Source organism: Peromyscus leucopus, chromosome 23 (assembly GCF_004664715.2).
Source record: "Peromyscus leucopus breed LL Stock chromosome 23, UCI_PerLeu_2.1, whole genome shotgun sequence".
NCBI lineage: Eukaryota > Metazoa > Chordata > Mammalia > Rodentia > Cricetidae > Peromyscus > Peromyscus leucopus.
Window position 1 is genome coordinate 23,848,149 of NC_051082.1, and position 24,372 is coordinate 23,872,520.

The 24,372-nt window shown below is 45.3% G+C and overlaps 1 protein-coding gene across 5 annotated transcripts in view; it reads right to left on the reverse strand.

The window, feature by feature from the left end:
* Auts2 (activator of transcription and developmental regulator AUTS2) overlaps positions 1–23,029 on the reverse strand; it is a 1,119,825-nt gene extending 1,096,796 nt beyond the window's left edge. For all 5 annotated transcript variants that reach the window (XM_028870211.2, XM_037198545.1, XM_028870212.2 and 2 more), the window contains exon 1: positions 22,450–23,029. In XM_028870211.2, coding sequence (XP_028726044.1) covers positions 22,450–22,758 — 309 coding nt within the window. In that variant the 5' untranslated portion in view covers positions 22,759–23,029. The remainder of the gene's footprint in view (positions 1–22,449) is intronic.
* Positions 23,030–24,372: the final 1,343 nt, after the last annotated feature.

Here is a 24,372-nt window from a genome sequence, read left to right on the forward strand (position 1 = left end):
TCCAAAGAAAACAAACAAGCAAGCCTGTTATTTAATAAGAACCACAACTTCTTCCCTTGAGAACCTGGTGATTCTCCGGTCAGGGGGAGGAAAAAAAAAAATTAGGAAGGAAATCCAGGCAAATTCCACTACATTTGGCTTTAAGTGCTCAACGTGGAATAGAACAAAGGAGATTATTCAGGGATGGACAGAGAAGAGGGAGAAATTCTTTCTTCCTTCCTTCCTTCTTTCCTTCCTTCTTTCCTTCCTTCCTTCCTTTCCTTTGGTTAGCCAAGAATCTACCTTTCATCGGGTACCAGATAAAGATACTTGGCTGATGAGACATGTTTACTAAGTTACCCAGGCAGGAAAGATAAGATTCATTTACTTAATAGAGCCATAGCTGCCATGGCTGGTTATCTGTCATTACAGATTTCTCAAAACTATTATGGGGATATTTTCAGTGAATGAGATTTCTAAAAGGACAAATCATACAGCTAAATTTTGATATATGCTCGGAGCATGAGTAGACAAGTCACTGTCAGGATCTAAATGAAGGCCGAAGCAAAACATAAACAATAAAAAAAAAAATTCACATCACCCAAACTCACAAGAGTGATTAAGAACCAAGTACAGAAAGAGTCCTGTTTCCGTCAGCTGTACTTTATTGGATTATCAGCCTTTACATACAGTCCTGGTTTCTTGGAATGTAAGAAGTAGAAGAGGAAATCTGAGAAGTATAATAAATATCCAAATATTTGTGAAGTGTGTGTGTGTGTGTGTGTGTGTGTGTGTGTGTGTGTGTGTGTGTGTGTGTTTGGGAGCGTGCACCTGTGCAAGAATGAGCCAAGGACAGAGAGGAGACCATGGGGTGTCCTGCTTCATCACATGCCACCTTATTCCCAGCAGGCAGGGAGGGCCTCTCACTGAAACTGGAGCTAAGCTGGCAACCTACTGTGTAATGATCCTCCTGTCTCACCCGCCACAGCTCTGGGATGCAGACACATACAGCTATGCCTGAATTTTGACATGAGTGCCAGAGATGCAAATTCGCATGCTCACACTTGTGCCGCAACTCTCTTGCCCAATGAACTGTTATTATCCCAGCCCCGACAGAGTTCTGTATCTTTCTGTGGGTACTGGTGACTCAGGTGTTCACTTTAGAACAATTCACTGTGCTAAACATGAGCAATGTTTTTCAGGCAGTGTTTCCTCATACACACACACACACACACACACACACACACACACACACACACACAGGCAGTGTTTCCTCATACACACACACACACACACACACACACACAAATTTAAGAACGAATATGTGTGATTGTTTTCTTTTCATAAAAATCACTGAGGTGTACACAGAAATTAGTGAGGGGCTGGGGATGGCTGAGTGAGTAACGTACTTGTGATACACACATGAGGATTGAAGTTTGTCTCCCCGGCACCACGTAGAGGTTGGGCACATAACTCCAGCACTGGGAAGTGGAGAAAGGGAGATGTGGCATGGGGATATTGCTGACTAGACAGGGCAACAAAAATATCAAGCTCCAGGTTCAGTAAGAGATACTAGCTCAAAAAAATATCGTGAAGAATCAACTAAGGAAGACAGCCCAAGTCAACCTTTCTACGAGCCCTCACAGGCAAGCGCGAACACCGAACACATACAAAAAACAATTATTGATTCCAAAACAAATAATGACTCCTCTGTACAGAGGCTCGCTGTAGAAAGTCTTAAGTGGCAGAGCGTTTGACTGATGTGAGAAGCGCTGGGATCTGTATATTTAATATACTGGATTAATATGCTGGGATCTGGACATCTGTATATTTAATATACTGGGGTTCAGATGTACATTTGAAAATCACCGCACAAAACAAAACTCACCCCTTGCAACAGTGCGGAAACCATCCAATCCAGATCCTCCATGCCCCAAATAGGTAATGGGGAGCAAAATTATGTGGGAAAGTTAGACAGAAGCTTCAAAGACTGAAAGGGGATTCTCCCACCAAACACAAAGTGCCTGGCTACGGCTTTCAGTAGGTATTTGTCTCACAATTACATCTACCATAAAAGGAAGCTGCTAAGTTATTATCACTTTGTAACTCCTGCAGGAACCCCCTCCTGCAAATTTAAGAATAGAAACTGTGAAATCAAATTACTTGTCTGTGGCCACATGGGATTCTGGGTCACTGGCAAAATCCTGAGCATGTGCTCTTCCACAACATAGCCTGGAAGCCTGTTCCAGTTTTCATTATCATACTGTACTGTGGAAGAGTTTTGATTTCCAGCCTGGCGACAAAACTCTACAAAGAACCGCCAGGGGTTCTTTCTAACCCCAGGCAGAACTCCAATCCACAGTCCTCCCCAGTTCCCACAGAGGCCCCCAGGTAGGGTTAAATTCAATCCACATCTCCCCCTTTCAGATTCAGATTTGCTGGTTGAGATAACCACACTAATCTGGGTAGGAAGCAATGCAGTAAACTGGATTTTGCTCTCAGGCAGACCAAGGCAATGAGGATTCAAAGGCAGAAAGAGCCCTACCCTGGGGCCTTTTATCTGAGAGCACAATCGCTAAACCAGGATAATTTGTTTCAGAATACCAGAGCACTTGTTTTTAAACAAAACATTAGCCAAGAAAAGAGGTCACAAGCAAAGGAATCAAAAGGGAAAAAAACAAACACAAACAAAAAAAGCCAGAATGTAGGAATTCTAAAACACTGGAGATGTGAGGACGGTTCTCCCCTCCCTCTTTTCAACTCTTATCAGACAGACAATCCCTAACCGGAGCTTGCAAATAGCTGCCACTGTCTTCTTTTTTTGTTTGTTGTTGTTTTTTAATTTAAATTAGTCATATCCTAACGGAGGTTCAAGATAAAAATAAAATTAAAGCAACCATTGTGAGTCCATGCAAAATTCAATCCCGAGAGTGGCTCCTTCGTTTCCCCTAAATACATTTTACTTACTTTTAAGAAAGTCTACCAAAGACTCTGAGAGATCAATACAAAATTTCTAGTACCTTCTTCCTCGTGGCCAGAAAAAAAAAGGAGGGGGCAGAGCATACTTGGCTATTTTAGTCTAGTGCACCCACAAGGGTCTAGGCGACACAAATTAAGTTTATAAAATTAAGCTTCAGTTCTATGTCTGAAATATCTTTAAATGGCAGCAGTCCAGCCCAGTGGGAAAGCAATGGCCTATATATTAGGAAGCCAGGCCTCTGCAGCTCTGCCCTACCTCTACCAATCACTCGCTAGGTCGTCCACAACTATTAGAGAAGAGAACTTTCTAGGTATGTTTACTTGTCTATCATACAGTACCAGCCTAAAGTGTATTACCAACTTTAAAGCCAGGGAGTGGGGGTAAAGCCTTAGTTGTTGGTTTTCATCAGAACGAAACCTTTTCATGTTTTAAGTTCCATTATGCAGTGTAAACACTCAAATCAGGCTCTACAGCCCAAAGGCATGGACCCCAGCAACACGCTGGGCACTTTTTATGGTAAGTGTAAACTCTGTGACCGGTTTCTTTGGTTTCTTTTCCTATAAACATGAATCGAGTGTGGACAGGATGGCGTGAGTTGGAAGCAGCAGTTAGAAGGATACCTGGTCCACAGCAGGTGCTCCATCTTTGCTGGTTACTGTTATTAACACAGGGGCATCGATCCTGGCCAGAGGGCAAAGAGAAGAGGTGGCCAAGTGCTTTCATTTCCTGTTCCTTCTGATCAAAGGGGAAACAGGTCTTGTATTTCCACCCATGAATCCTGGGGGGATCCTCTCTTCCGTGAATCCCAAGACTCCTTTCCCTTACTTCCAAGCCTGTTGATTCAGGTGTTCGTGCAAGTACTGGACTCTACTCACCTGCATACACAATCCCTTAGGACTCAGATTTCCCAACCCACGGGGAAAGCCTACACTAGAGAAACAGAATGTGTTCATCCCTTCCAATCAGTGGTGCTCAACCTTCCAAATGCTTCGACCCTTCATTAAAGTTCTTTAGGTTGTGATGACCCCTCCCCACCGTAAAATTATTTCTTTGCTATTTCAAAACTGCAATTTTGATGCTGTTATGAATCATAATGTAAATATCCAGCATGTAACCCCCATGGGGGTAGCGACCCACAGATTGAGAACCATTGCTTTAAATCGTGATATCAAAAGGGGGTTGGCATCCTCTCTTTTACCGCATCCTGAATTCAAAAGCTACTTCAGGAACCCAAAAGCAGATGGATAACAACAATATGTGTTTGCTTTTTTTAAAAAATTACTTTGTATTCTTTTGGAGATGTTCACGTGTACAAGGAGTTACATACATGTTGGGTCTGTCTTTCCTCTCTGGTCAAGAACCATATCCAAGGCTGGGGAGATGGTTCAGATGGCAAAATGCTTGCCTTTGCAAGCATGAGGAACTAACTTGAGTTTAACATCCAGAACTAGACATTAAAAAGCCAAGGATGGTCGACAGAATCCACTTGTAATCCCAGTCCTGGTGAGGATTCCTGGGAAAACTGGCCAGCCAGTCTGGTTCTAACAGTGAATCCTAGGTAAAAGTGAAAGTCACAGACCTCTGACCTACACACACACAGACACATGCACAACAAAAACCCATCGTATCTGAATGAAGATCCAGAAAGAAAATTGTATCAACCTATGTCAACTTCTTAAATTTAAGTCAAAAGCTTTAAAAACTTTTTCACTAATTTATTCTCTTTCACATTCATTCAGTTTTCTTCCCAACACCCGTTTGATTGACTGACTGGAAACATCACCTTTGAGGCATTCGGGGTAGCAGAGGCATTCATTGGTACCCAATTTCCCTGACTGCTGGGGAAGGCTGAGACAGATGTAAAGCTTGACTTCTAACGAAGTCTTCCCACTGAAAATAACCTAATAGCCGTGCCCGGAAGAGAACCCTACAGACTTTCCCTTTCTGCCCTCCTTTTCCTCAAATTTCTTGGGCACACAGGTAGATTAGGAGAGTCTACTTCACAGAGAATCCAATGTTATTATTTTTTTTCTCCAGCATCTTCCCTGAGCCTGAACCTGAACCTGAATCATTCTCATGACCACATCAAATTCAACTAATTCCCAAAGCCCTTGCAAGCTCTAGAGCCCCATGCTTAACTTCTTTTGAAGAAAATGGCACTGAGATCAATGTAACCAAAACCCTCAGAATAAGGGAACTATCATCTAGGGGCTGGGGAGAGGGCTAGGGGGCTTCAGAACACTTACTGCTCTTTCAGTGGACGTGAGTTCGATTCCCTGCACACCACACCACACGGTGGCTCACAACCATCTCTAGGTCCAGTTCTAGGAGACTCAGTGCCCTCCTCTGCCTTCTCCTGGCACCAGGTATGCAAGGGGAGCATAGACATACATACATGCAGGAAAAATACCCATACGCTTCATTTTTTAAAATAAAGTAAAAAGAATCCAGATAAGTTTTTCCTCCCTTCCAAAGAATCTCACCCTAATTTAGAAAACAGATGAAAATGGGGTTCTTCTGGTCAGTAAGCTGAGGGATACCACACAGCTAAAACCACTGCCCAAGATGATCTCCAATGTCCAAAACCACTCAGAATGCCCCCCACGTCCTATTATTTCTGTCAGACTCCAAAGACAAACACTAGATCTGACTCTACCCTCCTACTGCCTCGGCAGCTCCCAAACAGACCCTGAAAACTGGAAGCAGACCTCATCCCATAACTGCTGCCTACCGAAGAGACCCGAGACTGACTTGGTTTGCCATGGCCTATCTCATCCCTGTCTTTCTAGGAGCTGACACTGATCCTCCCTGCGCTATAAATAACTCCTTCCTGGAGACTAGAGAGATGGCTTGATGGAGAGTGCTTGCTGGCCACAGATGCTGGGGAACCTGAGTTCTGACCCCCTTGCTCCTACTGAGGAGCTGAACCTTCAGCGCAAGCGTCTATAACCCCAGCATTACGACCAGGGGATGGAAGGCAGAGACAGGACCATCCCAGAGAGGCTCGCAGGCCGCCTATCCTGATGCACACAGCAAATAAACCACAAAAAGACCGGGTCTCAAACAAGGAGGAAGGTAAAGGATGACACGCGTGGTATCCGTTCCACACCTCCTCTCTCTCTCTCTCTCTCTCTCTCTCTCTCTCTCTCTCTCTCTCTCTCTCTCTCTCTCACTCCGTGCAGTAAGAAAAAAGAGCTAGTTGAGACCCATGTGAGGCCAAGCACTACACATGGATGAGACGTAGCAGGTACCTCACGGTCTTCTCATTCTACTCTCTCTCTCTCTCTCTCTCTCTCTCTCTCTCTCTCTCTCTCTCTCTCTCTCCCCTCCCTCCCTCCTTCCTCTCTCATCTAAATGACCCCAAATGAAATCATCCCTACCTATGTGTTCACATTTTTTTTTAATGTTCACAATTTGGGTTCACATTCAGGAAAAGTGATGCTGAGGGAGTATCCCAGACCAAAAAAAAAAAAAAACTATGCAAGATATGAACTTGTGGAAATAACAATCCTGAGACACCAACCTTCTCATAATGGCAGCAAAGCCAGAAAATATATTCAGAAAACAAGGAAACAGGGCCTGTACAAATCTGTCACCCAGTCTATCGGTAAGCTGATCCAAGCAAGAGCCCTGGATACAAAGCATGGTGACCTCTCCTCTGACGCCGTAATCTAATCCTTAAACTAAAGACGACTGAGTGTTTTTGCATGTCATGTTTTCTGATGCTACTGGTGCTGTCAGCAGTGCTTCAGGGACGCTTCTTGGAAAATGGAGGTAACGACAAAGCACATCGTTAAGAAGGTAATTATATGCAGTAGTAACCATTTTACAATGGCCATATGGGCTGCGTTTCAACAACATAATTTCCAATCAGGACAAGTGTACATATTTCTCTCTGTTCCTAATCCCAGGTATGACATATTAAATGAAATAAAAATGCATCTGAAATATGGGTGGCAGATGTGGAAATCTACACAATGCTACAGTAATGGTCATCTCTAATCAGAGAATACCCACTGCCCTAAGACAGACTGACACCCATCTCTGCTGCCCATCTTCACAGTTTCCTTAACTGGACACATCCCCAAGAGAGTCAGTCTGAGAAGGGCATAAGAAGCAGCAAAAGAATGAATTCACAGTTTCGACGAGGTTTAGATCTGAATCAGACTGTAGAGGTGAGACAGAATTTATAGTTTGCATATACGTAAAATCAAAGGGTCTGAAATCACCTTTAAATCCTGGACCTAAAGGTGTGGCTCCTATTATACCAGATTTTGATAGTCAGAGGACTTGGGTTGGCTTAGGTATCCCTTGCCATCACAAGTCTAAAGAAGTAATGCCACTGTTTTCCCATTTTAGATGTGAAAAAGATAACTGCTTACAGAGGTAGCTGGAGAGAGGGGGTTAAGACAGCCCGCCTGGGAACATGACGGAACAAACAGCTTCTTCTCATCAAAGAGAAACACTCTTCTGAAAATTCAGGCCCCATGAGAATAATGAGGCAAGGATGTCTTCGTACTATACCTGTCCCCAACCTGACGGTCATTAGCCAGGTGTGGATCCTTCAGTCCTAGAAAATGAACTATGTGGAAGGGCATCCCAGCCCAGGGGAGCTAAGGAAGAGGAGTCTCAATAATGTACAGTACTTTAAATGCAGTTGGGATTTCCATAAGAATCAATCTAACAGCCAGGGTCATTAGCATACTCTTTGTAGTATAAACAAACCTCAACTGGGTGGAGAGAGAACAATCTGAAAATGTGCTTGGAATAATGAAAGGAAACAATGGCGAGGAAATAATGGACTCTGTCACCAGGTATCTTCCAGAAATAGATATCAAGAAAAGCAAAGAGCTATTTAGTATGGTCTTTCATGGGGGAAGAAAGGAGTGCCTGTAGTTTAGAAATAAATAAATAAAATAAAATAAAACCTAGCACCAGTAACAAGATCTCTTTTATTGTGGACTGTCTTCCCAAGAGAAGTAAGCGCCACTTCCTGCAGTAGTCTAAAAGCAGACAAGATAACATAGGCAGCTGTTAGTAAAATAAGTTTATACGCACACAAACCTAGGTCAGGCTACCAGTTCCCTCTCCAATCTCACGCATCTGTGAATGAGAGTTCGTTTAGGAAATCGGCGACATAAGAAGGTACAATGGGCTGGGCAGTTACAGAGACAGCTTGTCTCAGGAAAAAAAACAAAAAGTACAACGGTTTAGTCCCTTAGTAGCCTCAATTTCAAGAACCTGACTGCCTGCTCTTGAAAAGGCTTAGTATCTACCTGCTAGTGTTATTTAAGGCCAGATTTTAATGCATGGAAAACAGTGAACAAGACAGAGAGGGGATGCCACCACCAGACTACAGGCAAACTATATGAAGCAGCTACTGTTAGATTCTGTGTTTGGTTTGTTTGACACAGAATCTCATGTATCCCAGGCTGGTCTTGAACTTGCTATGTAGCTGAGGTTGACAATGTACTTCAACTCCCTGCCTCCACCCCCGGAATACTTGGAATGCGGTGTACACTACCACACCAATTGATGTGGATCCAAGCCAGGGCCTTCTGTATGCCAGCCAAGTACTCTATCAAGTGAGCTGTCTCCCAAGCCCATAAGCTTCAGCGTTTTAAAAGAAAATAGGGGATGCCCAGTGATCCAGCGTTTGTTTTCCTAGCATACAGCGGGGGCCCTGGATTCCATCTTTAGCTCAGAAGTGGGGTGGGGTTGTTGTCGGTGGTAAGGAAGACAGAAAGAAAACAACTTCCCAAACAATTAGGTATATGGTACTTGCCCAGCCCTGGATTCTTTTATTACACATAGAAAATCCTTTATAACCCAGCGTAGTTTGTTTTCCCCCCATCAACAGCGAGAGGGACAAATGTGGTCTCTACCAGAGACCCATTTGAGGCTCTCAGAAAATGAGTTCTGTTTTTAAAAGGAGCATGCGAGTGAGGAGCCTAGGCCTTCAAGTCTGCCACAGACGGCTGCAGCTAGCTCTTGGTCTAAGCTTTAGTTTCATCAACTGTCAAACTGACATCATTCCTATGTCCACAGCATCTTGACCTCCGTGTGCACATTCAAGGATGGATACGGGAACACACGCGCACACACACATACACACATATACTGGGGGATATATAAAGGAAATTCTAAGAATTTTTTTAAAGATGGGTTACATTTTGAAGTTAGAATGACTCAAAGTAGAAAGCACCATTTCCAAAATAAAAGAGTTTTAAGTGGTCAAGGGACCTAGGGAAATATCCCAGCGAGAAGAGCACTTCTTCGTAGGCATGAGGAGCCGAGTTCAAATCTCCAGCACAGACAGATAAATCCCAGCGTGACCACAGACACATCTACCCCAGTACTATGGAATTTCTGCAGCTTGCTGACTGCCAGCCTAATTCTGGGGTCACCGAGAGTCCCTGTCTCACAGGAACAGACAAGGCAGAGAGTGGTAAAGCCCAACACCCAACGCCTTTCTCTAGCACCTATACACATACAAGGCATGTGCATATGCATGCACACACACACATACACACACACACACACACAATTTAAATGATCAAATCAGTGGTCGAGGGAGAAAGATCTCTAAGTGGGGAGATGGCTTTTGACACTTTCAGATCTTACAGAAGACAACTTTCAAACATGGGAAACACAACATACTTCAGTATTTTAAAACCATTATTTTCCTCGCGCTGGCGCTCACCTAGAACAATCTGGTCCATTTCAGCATTAGGCTAATGAAACGTTTTAAATTAAACAACACAACTGTCTGACTGAGCAGGTTTCAACACTCAGGTGTGAAATCTCACCTCCCAGCACTCGGGCTGAATTATCCCCTTGCCTCTCACCTGCAATTAGCATTTGCTCCCTCCCCCAGGGAGCTGCTCTCGGCTACCACAGAGCCTCTGAGGCTCACATCTGGAAATAAAAACTCCCTCTGGGGGCCTCCTGTGCTTTGGGAATGAGACGGAGAAGAAAAACAAGAACTTCATGCTGGCGTAGACAATTTCTGAAAGTACCTTCTTTTTTTTTTTTTTTTTTTGACACACAGTGTAAAAGCAAACTGATGAAATGAAACCCCTGTTGCAGTGAAGGGTAATTTTTTTTAATAGAATAAATTTACAACACAGTTCTTCTAGAGGTCAGCTTCTTCCATTTAGACAAATTCCCAAAATTTGGTAAAGGATATTTCCTTCAGTTGAGAGGGCATAATTAGATGTTTTTGATTACAGCGCTTTCCTCCCCTGTTTAACAAGATATAACAGATGTCCTCAACTTTCCTAATAACAATACAGCACTGCTTTTGGCATCCTTACAATTTTAAAACTGAACTGTCCTATAGAAAAATCACAGCTAGGGTGTCTCTGTACAATCCTGACTCTGAAGTGGTTAGGACATGCCCAGACTCCCCCATGGAACCGATATGGAAATCATATTCCATATTCATAGCCACAAGCCCTCCTTAGCGTGCGCTTGAAAACCAAGCTCTGAGACCTGAATGACCAGGGCTTATTCTAATCACCATCAATTATGGCTGGAAGCACCAAGACCAAGGAAGGTATGAAACCTAGACAGAAAAAGGAAACTCTCCCCATCACTTCCATCAGGGCAGGGGCCACATGAAGACCAGAGATGTGCCACAGGGAACACCATGCCCACCAAACACGGTGCGATGGTTAGTTATTTTGTTTGGGGCTTGTTGTCTTTTTTTTTTTTTAAAGATTTGTTTTTTTATTATTATTATTTTTAATTGGATGAGTCTGGGTACGTGCATGTGTGCACAGGTGCTTTCTGAGACCACAGGTATCCCGTCCCCTGGAGCTGGAGCTGCAGGCCATTATGAGCAGTACAACATGAGTACTGGGAAGTGAACTCAGATTCTTGCAAGAACAGCCATCACTCCTGACCACTGAGCCATCTCTTTCAGTTCCCCCACGGTTAGTTTTTAACTATCAACTTGCCACAATCACCTGAGAATAACGTTTTCCTCCCCTTTCCTCCACTGAGGAATTATCTAGATCAGGATGGACTGCAGGAAGATTCACCTTGAATGTGGATGACATCATTGCCTAGGCTAGGAGTCCTGAGTGGCTGAGGGTAAAGAAAGCTAGCCTAGTAACAGCAAGCAGGTAGCATGGGGTGCATTTGTTCCTCTCTGCTCTTGACTGCAGCTGTGGTGTGACCAGCTCACTGAAATCCATGCCACCGTGATTTCCCTGATGACAGACTGTAACCTAGAATGGTAAGCTAAGTAAATCCTTCCCTCTAAGTTGCTCTTTGACATTTTGGTTGTGAGCCTAGCCTTTAACGGCTGAGCCATCTCTCCAGCCCCCTGAGTTGTTTTTGGACAGGGTGTTTCATCACAGCAACAGAAATAAAACTAGAACACATGACTACCAAAATCCCAGCTTCCCTGCAGAGAGGAGGAGTACCACGCTGGTCAAAAGGACTCATTTTTCACAGCAAGATTCCCCCTGACATCTGATCCAATTTACAAAAATTCGATTTATACCAATTTTGTCAACAGATCAGTCCAGGGAGCCTAACTAGAGATAGATCTGCATTTTAAATGGGAGGCAAGGCCTCTCTGATTGAAGTTCAAACTCAAACATCCTGGTTTAACAACTCCATTAATGACATTAGGCACAGATCTAAAGATTACTCAGCCCCTTTATCAGTCGCATGTGTTATTTATGGGACAACCTATCAATCATGTCTTCCTCTTATTATTTCCTACATTCTGGTCGTAGGCTATTTGGTCTGCCAAATTAATACATTCCATCATTGCTGCAAATCTAAACAATGCTTGGTAAAAGATTAATAAAATAGTTGGGCTCTCTGCAACCACATACACACCCAGAGAGATTCATCAATGTCTTTTTATTTGCATATCTGGCTGACTGCCCCTGCAGCAAATAAGAAAGGCGCAAAGCACAGGTATGCTGGATTCTGGTTTGCATTTAATTCAGGGTGTCAATCTGCTTCTGTTTTAATTACATCCATCTTGATATGTTATTACAATTCCATGAAAACTTCTTTTCATTATATGAATGGTTATAAACATATACACATGACAAACAGTTGTTATAAATTTCCTCCTTCAGCAATAACCAGACAAGACGCCTTAGCCAGCACATCACGTGAATCTTGTATTTTGAGTCCTTCAGAAGAAAGTTTGAATCTTCATCTCAAATACATAACAAAGTTCTGATGCATATATTCTGCTACCAGTGTTAATGAAATAGCTCTATATTTCCCCAGGTTACCAGTCTGAAGAAAATAACTTAAAATACCCACTCAAAAAAAAATTAAAAATGTTAAGTAGGCCACAATAACATCTTCTATCCCAGCAATTATCTTTCCACTGGACATTCAAGAATGAGAAACCTCACAGTATCACTATAATAGTTTTTTTTTTTTTTTTAATACTTTCATTACAGGAGGGTGGGAAAGTGTTTTGGTTTTTTTTAAAAAACACACCTATAAAAAGGTGCAATAAATATCAAGGTAATATACTACTGAGGGAGCAGGTGGGAGGGGAAGAATGTTTTTAAAGGTTCATGATATTAAATAACAAACAAAATATTATTACAGAAAAAATAGGATGTTCTATGGGTGTGCCTATTGATTTTTGTTTTTAAAAGCTTTCTTCTGGACTACAGCTGTACCTCAGTTGGCACACTGTTTACCCAGCATGCATAGAGCTCTGGGTTCAAGCTCCAGCAGCACATAAACTAGGGTTGGTAGTGCACACTTAAAAAGCCAGAACTCAAAGCAGACACAAGAGGATCACGAGTTCATGGTCACCCTAGACTACACAGAAATTTCAAAGCCAGCTGGGGCTACAAGAGGCCCTGACTTAAAAAACAGAACTTTCTTCCATAATTCCCAATCCCTGCACTCACCAGGACTCGGGGAAAATAGTCTCCTCTAACTCCCAGTGTGATCTGGAACAGATCAGTTAATCCTTGAGAGCTGTTTCTATTTGTAAAATGAGGGCCAGGAAGAACTTCACCACCAGGGACAACGTCTGTGCAAAGAACACCCAGGTTCCTCAGCAGCACAGCCTCCAGGTGTGGAATGAACGGATCCAAAGGCTATGCGGGAAAAGCGTAGGTCCTAATTTTAGGATAATTCCTCCTCAAGATTGAGCTCTGCCCATTAATCTCAAAACTAACCTTCTAAAGCAACCACAGAGAGCCCTGTAACAAGAAGTTAGGAATTGACATACACCCTCTTTTGCCCCAGAGAAGGCTTACTTTCATTCAAAATATACTGGAGCATTTCTTAGAACAGTACCATTCCAGACTGTCATTATTGTCAACTACTGTTGTGTCTATCATTTAACTGGAAGTAAGTAATATTCTAATGAGGGGCTATTGTCTTTACAGCATGCACATACACACACACACACACACACACACACACACACACACACACACACAATTTTCCCCCTTCATTTTTCACTATGAATTATGGTTCACTAAAGGACGCTTAACTAGCAACCTTTTGCCAAAGGCAGCAAACAAACAAAGACACCAAAAGCAGAGTGGAGTGGGGGTGTGTGTGTCAGGAGTGGTGCCCCACACTTTTGATCCCAGCACTCGGTAGGCAGAGGCAAGTGAATCTCTGTGAGTTCCAGGCCAGCCTGGTCTACATGCTGAGTTACAGACTTGCTGGGGCCACACAGTGAGAGCGGGTCTCCGAAAAAACAAGATGGGGGAAGAAGAGAGGGAGGAAGCAGGAAGACAAGAAACAGAGAAGGGGAGAGGGGAAGAGGAATTATCATTTCTTTTTCTCAGTATAACATCTGAGGGATAGCTGCAGTACTGGGTGATGGTCTAGCAAGTCCCTTTAAGTTCTAAAATATCATAAGTACCAGAAACTGCAAATACCTAAAAATAAGGGTTGCTCTGTAGCTCCCAAGGGTAAGTGTAGGTTCAACAAGGAAAATGGCATTTCTCACTTATCGCGCCAACTTGACCCTGGCAATGGTTTATTTTAGGATTCAGAATTTAGCTGCAGTTGGAAGTATCAAATCTCACCCACACAACCAAGGGTCACAGTCTCTGTTGGTAGGCTGTGGCCCAGGGACTAGCTACTACACAGTACTTTTAAAAAGAAGCTCTCGTGATGAAACTTAATCCTCACCCTTATTAGCCATTAATGTCACTCACGGATACCATAAACTTCCTCCTTCTCCTCTATGGCTCTCATCTTTACTGCACCCGGGTTTTACTAAGGGTCCTGACACCAAGAACATGTGCCACTATGAGGTACAGCCACAAGCCCAAAGCGACAGTATTAAGTATTTATCAGAGAAACCTTGTCTCTAAAAAAATAAACAAATAAATATTTGTGTGTATTTAGCATGTATTAGTTTGGGCAAACTCTTAACTGGTGTTGAGATAGGAACCAAGATCACAAACATAAGCTAGAACGACACAAACAATTCTCTAACCCAGAGTTGATCATACCAGAGTCCCTCAGACCGTCGATGCTCAAATAATGAACATTTAGGAATGCTCAAGTTTTGACATTTCAGTCACAACTTCCCAAATACTTTCCATTTTATTACCTGCATTCCGACTTTTGAGAACTCATTTCAGTAAGGGGAAGAAATCTGGAAGCAGGGAGGCAGGGAGTGGGCAGGTGGTGAGTAAGGGGACTGGACCCTGAAAACGAGCGTGTGAAAGAAATAAGCATTTCACATGAGTTCAAGGTCCAGATCCTCTTAAAACTACATGCAATCGGAGACTTAACCAGGACAGACAAAGAAGCCTGTACTGACATAGTCCCTTCCTAAGTAAGCCAAAGCTGACAGATGATATAAAGCCCACTCATTCCCACCTGCAGCTACTAAAAGCAATGGGGTGGGGGGAATGACCTATTCTTTGTGACCCTGCAATGGTACTTACTGACTGATATCAAGACAAGAAGAAAACAAGAAACTATCCCCTGTTCTGCGAGGGAACATCGAGGGTGTGAATAGGACAGAAGGGTAAAGAGGACACACTGTAGAGTCTCCCTCTTAAATTCCAATTCTTTACTCCTAGAAGAAGCACTGACATCAGATCTACATTCAAGGCACAGATCGAGATGAGAAATACTGCTGTCTTAGCTAACCATTATCTCTCCAAAATTTTTTATTTTTTTTAGATCCTCCAGTCTTGATTTTTGGCTAACGAACAACTTCAGTTTTCTTTCTAATTTCAACAGAGTTTTGAATCTACTTGCATTTTTCAGATTGTCATGAAATAAGATACTGTTACCCTTTGACCAAGCGGTTTCCCTAAATATATACCATATAGGGTGTAATCCCAACGCCAGAGTGCAAGCCAAGTGTTAAAAGGATGCTGACTCTTCAATAAAGTGAAACTACACTTAGTGTATTGTAAATATACGCCTCTCTGGGACAGGGTAAAACAACTGAACTTCATCCTCAGCACCCCTGCCTGCCTGCGTGTGTGTGTGTGTGCGCGCGCGCGCGCGCGCGCGCACACACACACACACAGCCCTCTTTCATCGGGAAGAGCTATCAACCTTCTCATCAGAGGGCTTCCAAACCATACACAGTCCTTGGGACCTAGATTATTCCACAATGACTAATTCCAACAGTTGGTGTCTGTGTTTGAGTACTTTCTAATCTTAACAACAGTCTCTCAGACGAAATAACCACTGTTTATCTTTGATAGTACATGAAAAAAAAAAAAAGTCTTATATCTATAAGAGTCCCAGAATCTCTACCACAACAAACTACTCTGGGTTTGTTTTGAACTCCCTAAATCAAAGGCTTTGTTTGTTGTTTGGTATGGTGCTGGGAGACGGAACCCAGAGCCTTGCCCATGCACTTTACCAATAAGCTCCTCTCCCTGCCCCCAGACTTCATTGTTTAGCCTTTCTCCAACTTTGAGTCAAGGGACCACCTCTCTCAGAACCTATCACTACGTTCATGGTCCACTTTTTAAAATCTCCTGGTTCATGTGTATCTTGCCCAAAATAGCTACAGCAGTTGATCTCCAACAGCTAACAAGAGTCACAGAGAATCATTCTAGCACTGCCTTCAAATTCACCTCACATAAAGCCCCCTCCAGTGAAGCTTTGCCTCAGAGTGCCATACGGAAGCTCAGGAAGTATGGTAAAAAGCTTGAGTTCGTGTACACACACACACACACACACACACACACACACACACACACACACGAGTGCAATTCACACTCTTCCTTTTTTTTTTTTTTTTTTTTTCATCACATGGGAAGTCCTCAGATCCTGGAGTTATGCACACTTCTCAGAACTGAAAGGCTGGGACTTGACCTCTTCCCCCCAGCCATCTCACAGCCAAACTTCACAAGACAGAAAGTGAAACAGGCAAGACGGACTGTGATCCACGCCTTTCCCCGACACTGTGACAGCATTAGAGATGCTCTGGCCCTCTTTGAACTACCCACTCCATGAGCTGCAAAGCAGCTAATCAGATCCCTTTGTTTTAACACCAATGCCAAATTCCTTTCTCATCCCAACCTCCTTTTCCAGGTTTTTTTTAAAAAAAAAAAAAAGCAGAAATACACAAAACTAGAAGGAACCAGGAGAAGATAAACCATCGGCTGGAGGGCAAGTTGGTGGCCTCAGAGTCAAGCAGCTGTCACACTGAGAAAGAGCTATTAACGAGAACTACTCACCAATACTGACCTTTTGGTGGGTTTGGGGAAAATCAGTAAAACAGCTGACACAAGGCAGAAAAGTGAGCAGAAAAAGAAGAGGACATCTCTCTTAATATCCCACCCCCACCTGCCACTCCAGCAGACTCCCATACAACAGCCTCTGAGGACCATTTCTATCATCAACCCTTATCATCCGACCCTCGCAGTTCACCAAACTCCAAGATCTGGAATGGGTTCTTGGAGACCTTAACCCATTTCCCATACTGGTTTATGGATACAGTCCTGACCATTCAAGTGCCCTGTGCCCAGAGAGATTTAAGAGATAAGTCACACCGTACCCCGCCCATAATCAAAATTCACATTCATATAAAGACTTCCAACTCGAGCAGAGCAAGTGGTGCTGAAATGTATGTGAAAGCTGACCATTCTGCTCCAGTCTCAATGAAACAAAGTCTAGGAGCAACCTGCAAAAGGCCATGTTCCCTTCCAGCCTGAGAACATTCCCTATGACCTAATTTCAGTCTCTCCACTAATGGAGAAGGGAGGAAAAGGACACTTTCAGAAGATGACTTCCCAAGGAGGCTCATATAACTATTTAGGAAGGCCAAGTGTGGCTGGTGGCTCTCCTGGTCCCCTAGCAAGAACTTCTTCACTTCTACTGTGCACACTCCCACCAGGCTTCCTTGGCCCCTGATCCTAATCACTCAGTGTCTTATTAATGGCCTTCTTCCGGTGCGGCCTTCAGGATTTCTTAGAAAGCTCTCCCCTTCGCTCCCACCTTATCAACCAAACACTACACCCTTCTAGGACCCATCTTTTCCAGGAGGACTTCCCAAGGGCTGGGGATGTAATTCAGTTAGTAGACTGTTTCCTTAACAGACACAAAGCCCTGGGTTCAATCCCCAGCACAGCCAAAATGGGGTGGAGGTACACATCTATTTTCCCAGCACTCCAAAGGTGGGAGCAAGAATATCAGAAGTTCAAGGTCATCCTCCCCTACACAGTACATTTGAAGCCCAGCCTAGAGTGCACGGGGAGAGCATGTCTCAAGACACACACATACATGCAAACCCTATTATCTTCTCTCTAAAAGTCTACTTTAGCTAACATTAGATATGTAAGTGCCTGTTTCAAATTTTTTTGTAGGTGTTAGATTTAAGTTATCAACTAAGCTGCATCCTTCTTCAGGACGTTAGAAACATTTTAGGCTTCCTGTGCTCCCAGTGCTTTGTGCATATTAAGTCTTCCATAAATATCTGCTGAGTGGCACAAAGAACATGATAAACTTAATAACTGAAATTTCAAACATAAATGGTTGGCATCTACTAGACCTAACAGATAAGTGTATCGAATTCCACCTAACAGACTTAAAAGACTATTGACATGTGGGTGAGCCCTGAAGAAGAACCCGGAAGCCAGGGTGACAGGAAAGCCTGGACATGACCCCACACACCAGAAAGGAGCCTTTCCTTCTCTTCAGAACACTGCAGTACCAACAGAGCTCTAGTCTCTTAAAGTCTACCAGAGTCGTCATCTTTACTTCCCTCTGGTCAGCTGGACCAAAAGAAACCCCCAAGTTACAAACAGGAATAGGGTGAGAACTAACTGATCTGCCAAGTCAAAGTTACAGCCAGGACACTCATGAATACAGCAGAATTGTATCTTCATTATATTAGGTTTCATAAGAATAGAAACCTAAAGAACTCTGCAAAGCACCAGTGCATGCTGTTAGTACCAAGATGCAGTATTTCCCACTTATACTTTGAGGGCTAGAAGATATGAATATGTTAAAAAAAAAAAGGTACGAATGCCAAGTGAGGCAGCATGTGCCTATAACCCCAGCACTCTGGAGGCTGGAGCAGGAGAATTTTACTGAATATGGAAAGCCAGCCTGTGCTCCAGAACAAGATCCTGCCCACCCCCAGAAACTAAAACAAACAACCCATTTAGAGGTTATTTGCCCTCATCTTAACACCCAAAGAATACCCAAACATGCAATACTGTTTCTAAAGGGTACTTCTGCTTCTTAACTGTGTAATGAGAACACACCGTTCAACTTTAGCCTCCTCACCTACCCTCTTATCTTCTATCATGAGACTCTTTGTAATCACACACTTGAACTTCAGGGCACAATTACTCAAGACAAGTGTCCCTGCAGAATATGCAACTACCTCAGCCAGTTTCGCTGCTTATAACATGTGGGAGATGCCAAACTGCCCTCTGAGCATCCATCTCCTTAAATAAAAACCCAGCCATTGCAAAGAAGCAGCATAAAATTGCAGGCTGCCATTAAGCTTATTACTTTTAGTCTGGTGTCTGTAAAACCATAGCTGGCCCTGGAAGTATTTATATCAAAATAGTCCATTATCACTTAGGAGCCTCTTCAGGGAAGGAAAGAAGGAAGAGAGAGAAGGGAGGAGGGGAGAGAGGGAGAGAGGGAGGAAGGAGGGAGGGAAGGAGGGAAGGAAGGGAGGGAGGGAGGGAGGAAGGAAGGAAGGAAGGAAGGAAGGAAGGAAGGAAGGAAGGAAGTTGGTTGAAGCCACCAAGAAGTTTTAAGAACAAAACCTTGCAGTCAGTGTTCCAGTGCACAACCTAAGTAGTACGTGATCCCACAGTCTGCCTGAAATCTTTCTAAACTGGTCTAAGTTGTAAGCTTAACTGTCCAAGCCAATATCTCTGGTTTCTTATCATAACATCGGACCAGGAGCCACCTTGACAATCTGTGGCAAAGATTATTTTCATTTATAAACACAAGTAAGTATTTAGGGCAACTCTTGGTGTCTGTGATAATCCTTAACATGTACTTGCTCCTAACTCACATTCCTATCTAAGTTCATAGTTTCACTGCCCACTTCCTCATAAACCTTCACATTTCTTGGTGGTAGTTCAGACAACCTTTCAAACTTAGTGTACTGGAACATCAGAGACCGGAACTGTCACTACAAGTTTATTAGGTTCTAATCATCCCACGTGGACACTGTGTTAGCAGCCAAAACATATTTACATTTTGCCCACCCCCACCCCACAAAAAAAGTAAATATGATGACTTTTATCTCTGCCTGGTTTTAAAAGGCTAATTAAAAGAACTGAGCCTCTGCAAATGTGACCAGAAAGAATAGGTAACACTAGAGAACTGTTCATTTACTGAGGAGAGACAATGGTACTGTGGAGATTTCTAAACTCATCTGAATCATTTATACTTCAAAGATGTACACAGAACTCGTCACAGGTGCCATCACAGCAGGTCTGAAAGCTGAGAGGGAGCTCAGTGAACTACAGAAGCAGCAAGATGTGAAAAGAGAGTTGTTGAACCTGGGTGTTGAGTGACCTGGAGTTTATTCTGCTGTCCTGTCTGCTTTCCCATAGAAATTTTAAATGATCTTAAAGTTAGACCTTTCATGCTAATGCACCGCTACGTATGTGATCTTATGGTAAACATGAGAGTGTCGCGGCATTCGGCTAACCCAATGAATCTAGGGTTTAAATCTAGAGAAGCAGTTGAGTAGTTGAAGGAGCTAAGACTTCAGCTGCAGTACAGAAAGAAATGCTATTCAAGGCACATTTTGAACTTGGTCTCCTTTAAAAATTAAAAATGTTAAAGCTTAAAAAAAACTGGAACAGGCACATATTCTGTCAAAGGATAAAGTCCAACAGTGACTTAAACAAAATACAAGACAAATGTGTCACTTACTTCCATCTCCACCTGGCCTTCAACAATGATGATGAGAAGACATGGGACCCCTCTAGCTGGCTAAGAGGGGGCACCCCGTAGGGCACGACAACTACCCAGAGAGCAGAACCACATCTAAGCAGCCTTTACCAGTTCTTTCCTTCCCCAACCACAGGCAGCAAGGCTGTGCCAAATTCCAGGCAGCAGCATTCTCTTAGGATCCATGATGCCATTTCAAATCCCAATTTAAAGCAAGAAAGAGGTCACACTGCGGCACCCATGCACCTTTGCAAAGTTAAGAACCACAGTTATAAACGTCCTAAATGGTGACACTCAACCCTTGCAAGCCCAGAGAGGACCAACTCTATAACCAATGGTCTACCCAAGTACCAGCATCAACATCTCTGGTCACCACCACCAACCACCCTCAACATGCTCCTTCCCTCCCTCCCCAACCAGTAGCCACTGGACACTATCCACCACCATTACCCTACTCACAAGCACTTTATGGACGCGAGCACCTCTGACAGCAAGATTGCCTTTTTACGACTACTCAAACTTGGCATCCAAACCACCCATCTCTAGAACCAACAACCTAAATCTGTGCAGGCAGTGCATGTGAGATTCAAGCTCCCACTAACAAAGCTTGCTTTGGCACCTCTGAAACAATACCACAGTAACATCCCCCCCCTCCCTGTCCTCCTCCCAAATAAATAAATAAAGGAAAGGGAAAACTTTCCTCAAGCCATTATGTCAGGTGCAAGGAAAGGCTAGACACCAACTCATTCTTGGTTTTGTGCTGGACCAACCCAGCAGACTCTCAAAACCTCCTGATTGTGTGAACTGAGGGTGGGGAAAGGGAGGTAGAGGAGGAAAGAAAGCATTTATAGAAACCAATGACCAATCCTAGCACCACATCAGATCTTCCCAGGCAAAGATAGTTTTCTGTGACCCCTGGACCGGCTTCCTCCAGCTCCTTCCAGCCAACAAATCAACAAATACATACACACATACATACACACACACACACACACACACACACACACACACACACACACACACCAGGAGCCTCTTAGCAGGCAGGAAAATGTGCATTTGAAAATCAAGGCTGCCTGCAGGTGCCTAAGGAAGAAAGACACACACACACAAACACACACACACACACACAAAGCCAATCACTTGGGGAGGGGGACACACATACAAAAAACGAAAAGGAGAGGGGCCATTGGTGACAAGCCCTTCAGTAGTCAGCTAGGATTTTATCCTTGCCTCCTACCACCCCTCCCTGGTGTACCTTCTGCTGCCCTTCAACTAAATGGCTCATGTACACACACACACACACACACACACACACACCCCAACACACCGCACGCAAATGCATGTGTGTGGATAATATTGTCATTAACCCTTTCTGCAATCCGGCCCCCGTGCAAAACACAGAAAGATATTTCATCCCTTTCCTCTTCTCCCCTCCTCCCTCCTTTCTCCCAACAAGGAGAAAACGCCCCCTTCCCCGGCTTCACCAAAAAAGGGGAGGGGGTGCAGAAAAACCCTATCAGCCTCTGGTCCCCAGGACATCCAGATAAAAAGGCATATACCAGACAGGCTCACACACACACACACACACACACACACACACACACACACACACACACAAGCATGGGAACATATGGCTCTGTAGAAAGCACACAGAGAACCGTCCACAGGCGCCCCAAACCCAAGCAAAGACTTCCACCAGCCAAGAAGCCATGATTGGGGAGGGAGACGAGGAGGAAAGGAGTGGGGGCAGAGCCATCCGTGGAGAGAGGGGGGCGCATTGTTGTGATGCCCGAACCCCTTTCTTTCCACCCATCTGCCGTGGAGGGAGGTGGGGGTGCGGGAAGGGGGCGCAGGGGAAAGGCAAGCTGGACAAGAATGGAACCAGTAGAAGACTAGACCAGGCATACCGCTTGGCAATTCCCTCCCAGCTGCCTAGCTGCCCCCAGCTCGCCCCCCCCCAAACACACACAACCCCACACCCAACAATAAGACCTCGGCCGAGACAGACAGCTTCGAACGCGGCGGGGGAGGCAAGAAAACCGGGGTGCAGCCGAGTGGGGGGGTGTCATGCATAAAAGGAAACCATGGGGGGAACGGGAAAGGGGGTCCCCCCACCTTACCTCCAGCGCTTCAAAAGTAACAAAGCTGGTCATGGCAAATCCATCAATGATGTCCTCTTCGGCCGAGGTGGACTCTCGGCGCTTCCTCCGCGGGGGTCTGGGCCGGGACGGGGCGGAGGATGGGGGCTTTCCATTGTCTTCCTTGTCGGAGCCCGACGATGAAGCCAGCGAGGGAGCCCGGGTCCGGCCGGTTCCTCCACCACCCGCCGCACCGGTTCCTAAGCCGGCCCGGGAGCGTCTCTCCCGGTCTCGCTGTGATCGCGACCTCCGCTTTTTCCGGAGTCCATGTCCCCGCGTCGGGCCATCCATGGTTCTTTTAACCGCGCCGGGGATCTTCCCCGTTCGCCTACCCGCGCGCCACAGGCTCGGGCCGCGGCCACACACACACACTCACACACACACGCACACGCACACACGCACACCCCAAGAAGAAGAAAAAATTGACACCGAGCCCTCCCTCCCTCCTCCTCCTCCTCTTCCTCCTCCTGCACGGGCTTTTCCCTCCAGCCGCGAGGAAGGGCGCGGGGGGGAAGAAGGAGGCTGGGAGGAATTAAAAAAAAAAAAAAAGCTGAAGAAGAACAAGAAGGGAGGGCGGGGGGGGGAGAGAAAGGGAAAAAAAGGGGGGAAGGGGCGGGGAGACGGGGAGGGAGGGACGGGGAAGCGAGAGGGCGAAGTGTGGGGCTCCCCTCTGCACCGAGGGTCGGAGATGCCTGCGAACAGCGCCGAGCAAAGTAATGGCTGAACACACAGGTCTCCTTTACAGAGGAAAAGGGGGGGAAAAAATAACTCACCAAGCAGGCAATAAATCAGAATAGCGGAATGCTTTGATCAAGAGGCTGGGGAAGCCCTCCCCGCGGCCACGCTCTCTCCCCACCACCGAAATCGCCTCGCTTCTCGCTCTCTCTAGAGAGACCCCCCCCGCCCCAAATTTAAAAAAAAAAAAAAGAAAGAAAGAAAAGAAAACCCGAGGTCCGAAAAGGTCACGGTGAAGTGAGGGGTGGGTGGCAATGAACTTCACCCGCCCCCCTCGTGCAGGAAAACACCCCACACCACCACCTCCTCCTCCTCCTCCTCTCTCTCACACACACGCCTCGCAGAAAAACTCACTCCCGGGCTCCCGATTTTTTTTTTAAGAAATGTAGCCAAGGGAAGCCAGGGCTGGGGAGCGAGCCGAGAGGGGCGAGACCCCCCAGAGAGGGGAGCATAACCGTGCAATCAGGAGCGGAGGAGACAGAGGTGGCCGGGGGAAAGGAGGAGGACGCTAGAGCAGTTGTGGGATTTTTTTTTTTTTTTGCCCTTTTTTTTTTTTTCGGTCTTCGAGGGGGGGGAGGAGGAGAAAAAGATGAAAGAAGAGAAGAATTGCAAAGCCTGGCGCGTGCCACCGACCCCCTCCTCACATACACATGCACGCACGCACACAGACACACACACACAAAAAAAATTGTAGGTTGCCCCCACCACACACACACACACACACACACACACCCCAGTTCCAGAGGTCACCCTTCCTCCAAAAAAAAAATTGGTAAAGGAGGGGGGTGAGTCAGTCAACGAGGAAAGCAAAGAGCAGTCTCCAACCCGAGATACACCGGTGTGGTGTGGTGGTGGTGCCGCCGCCGCCGCCGCTGCTGCCGCCGCCGCCTCTTCTTCTTCTTCTTCGCGTCGCCCCGCCTGAGGAAGAAGCGCTGGGAGATGCCGCTCGGCCGCCCGCTCGCTTGCTCGCTCGCTCGCTCCCAGCTAACGCTGCCACAGTCGCCACCGCCAGAGCCCCGAGGAGCCCGAGGGTGCACGGCGTGTCCCCGGGCGGCTGCAGCCAGAGCCCGGGCACGGCCTCATCCTCCGCCCGCCTTGCTCGCCCAGCGCCCGCTCCTCCCCCTCCGGCCGGCCCACCGCCGCCGCCCGCCTCGGCCCAGCCCCGCGCCC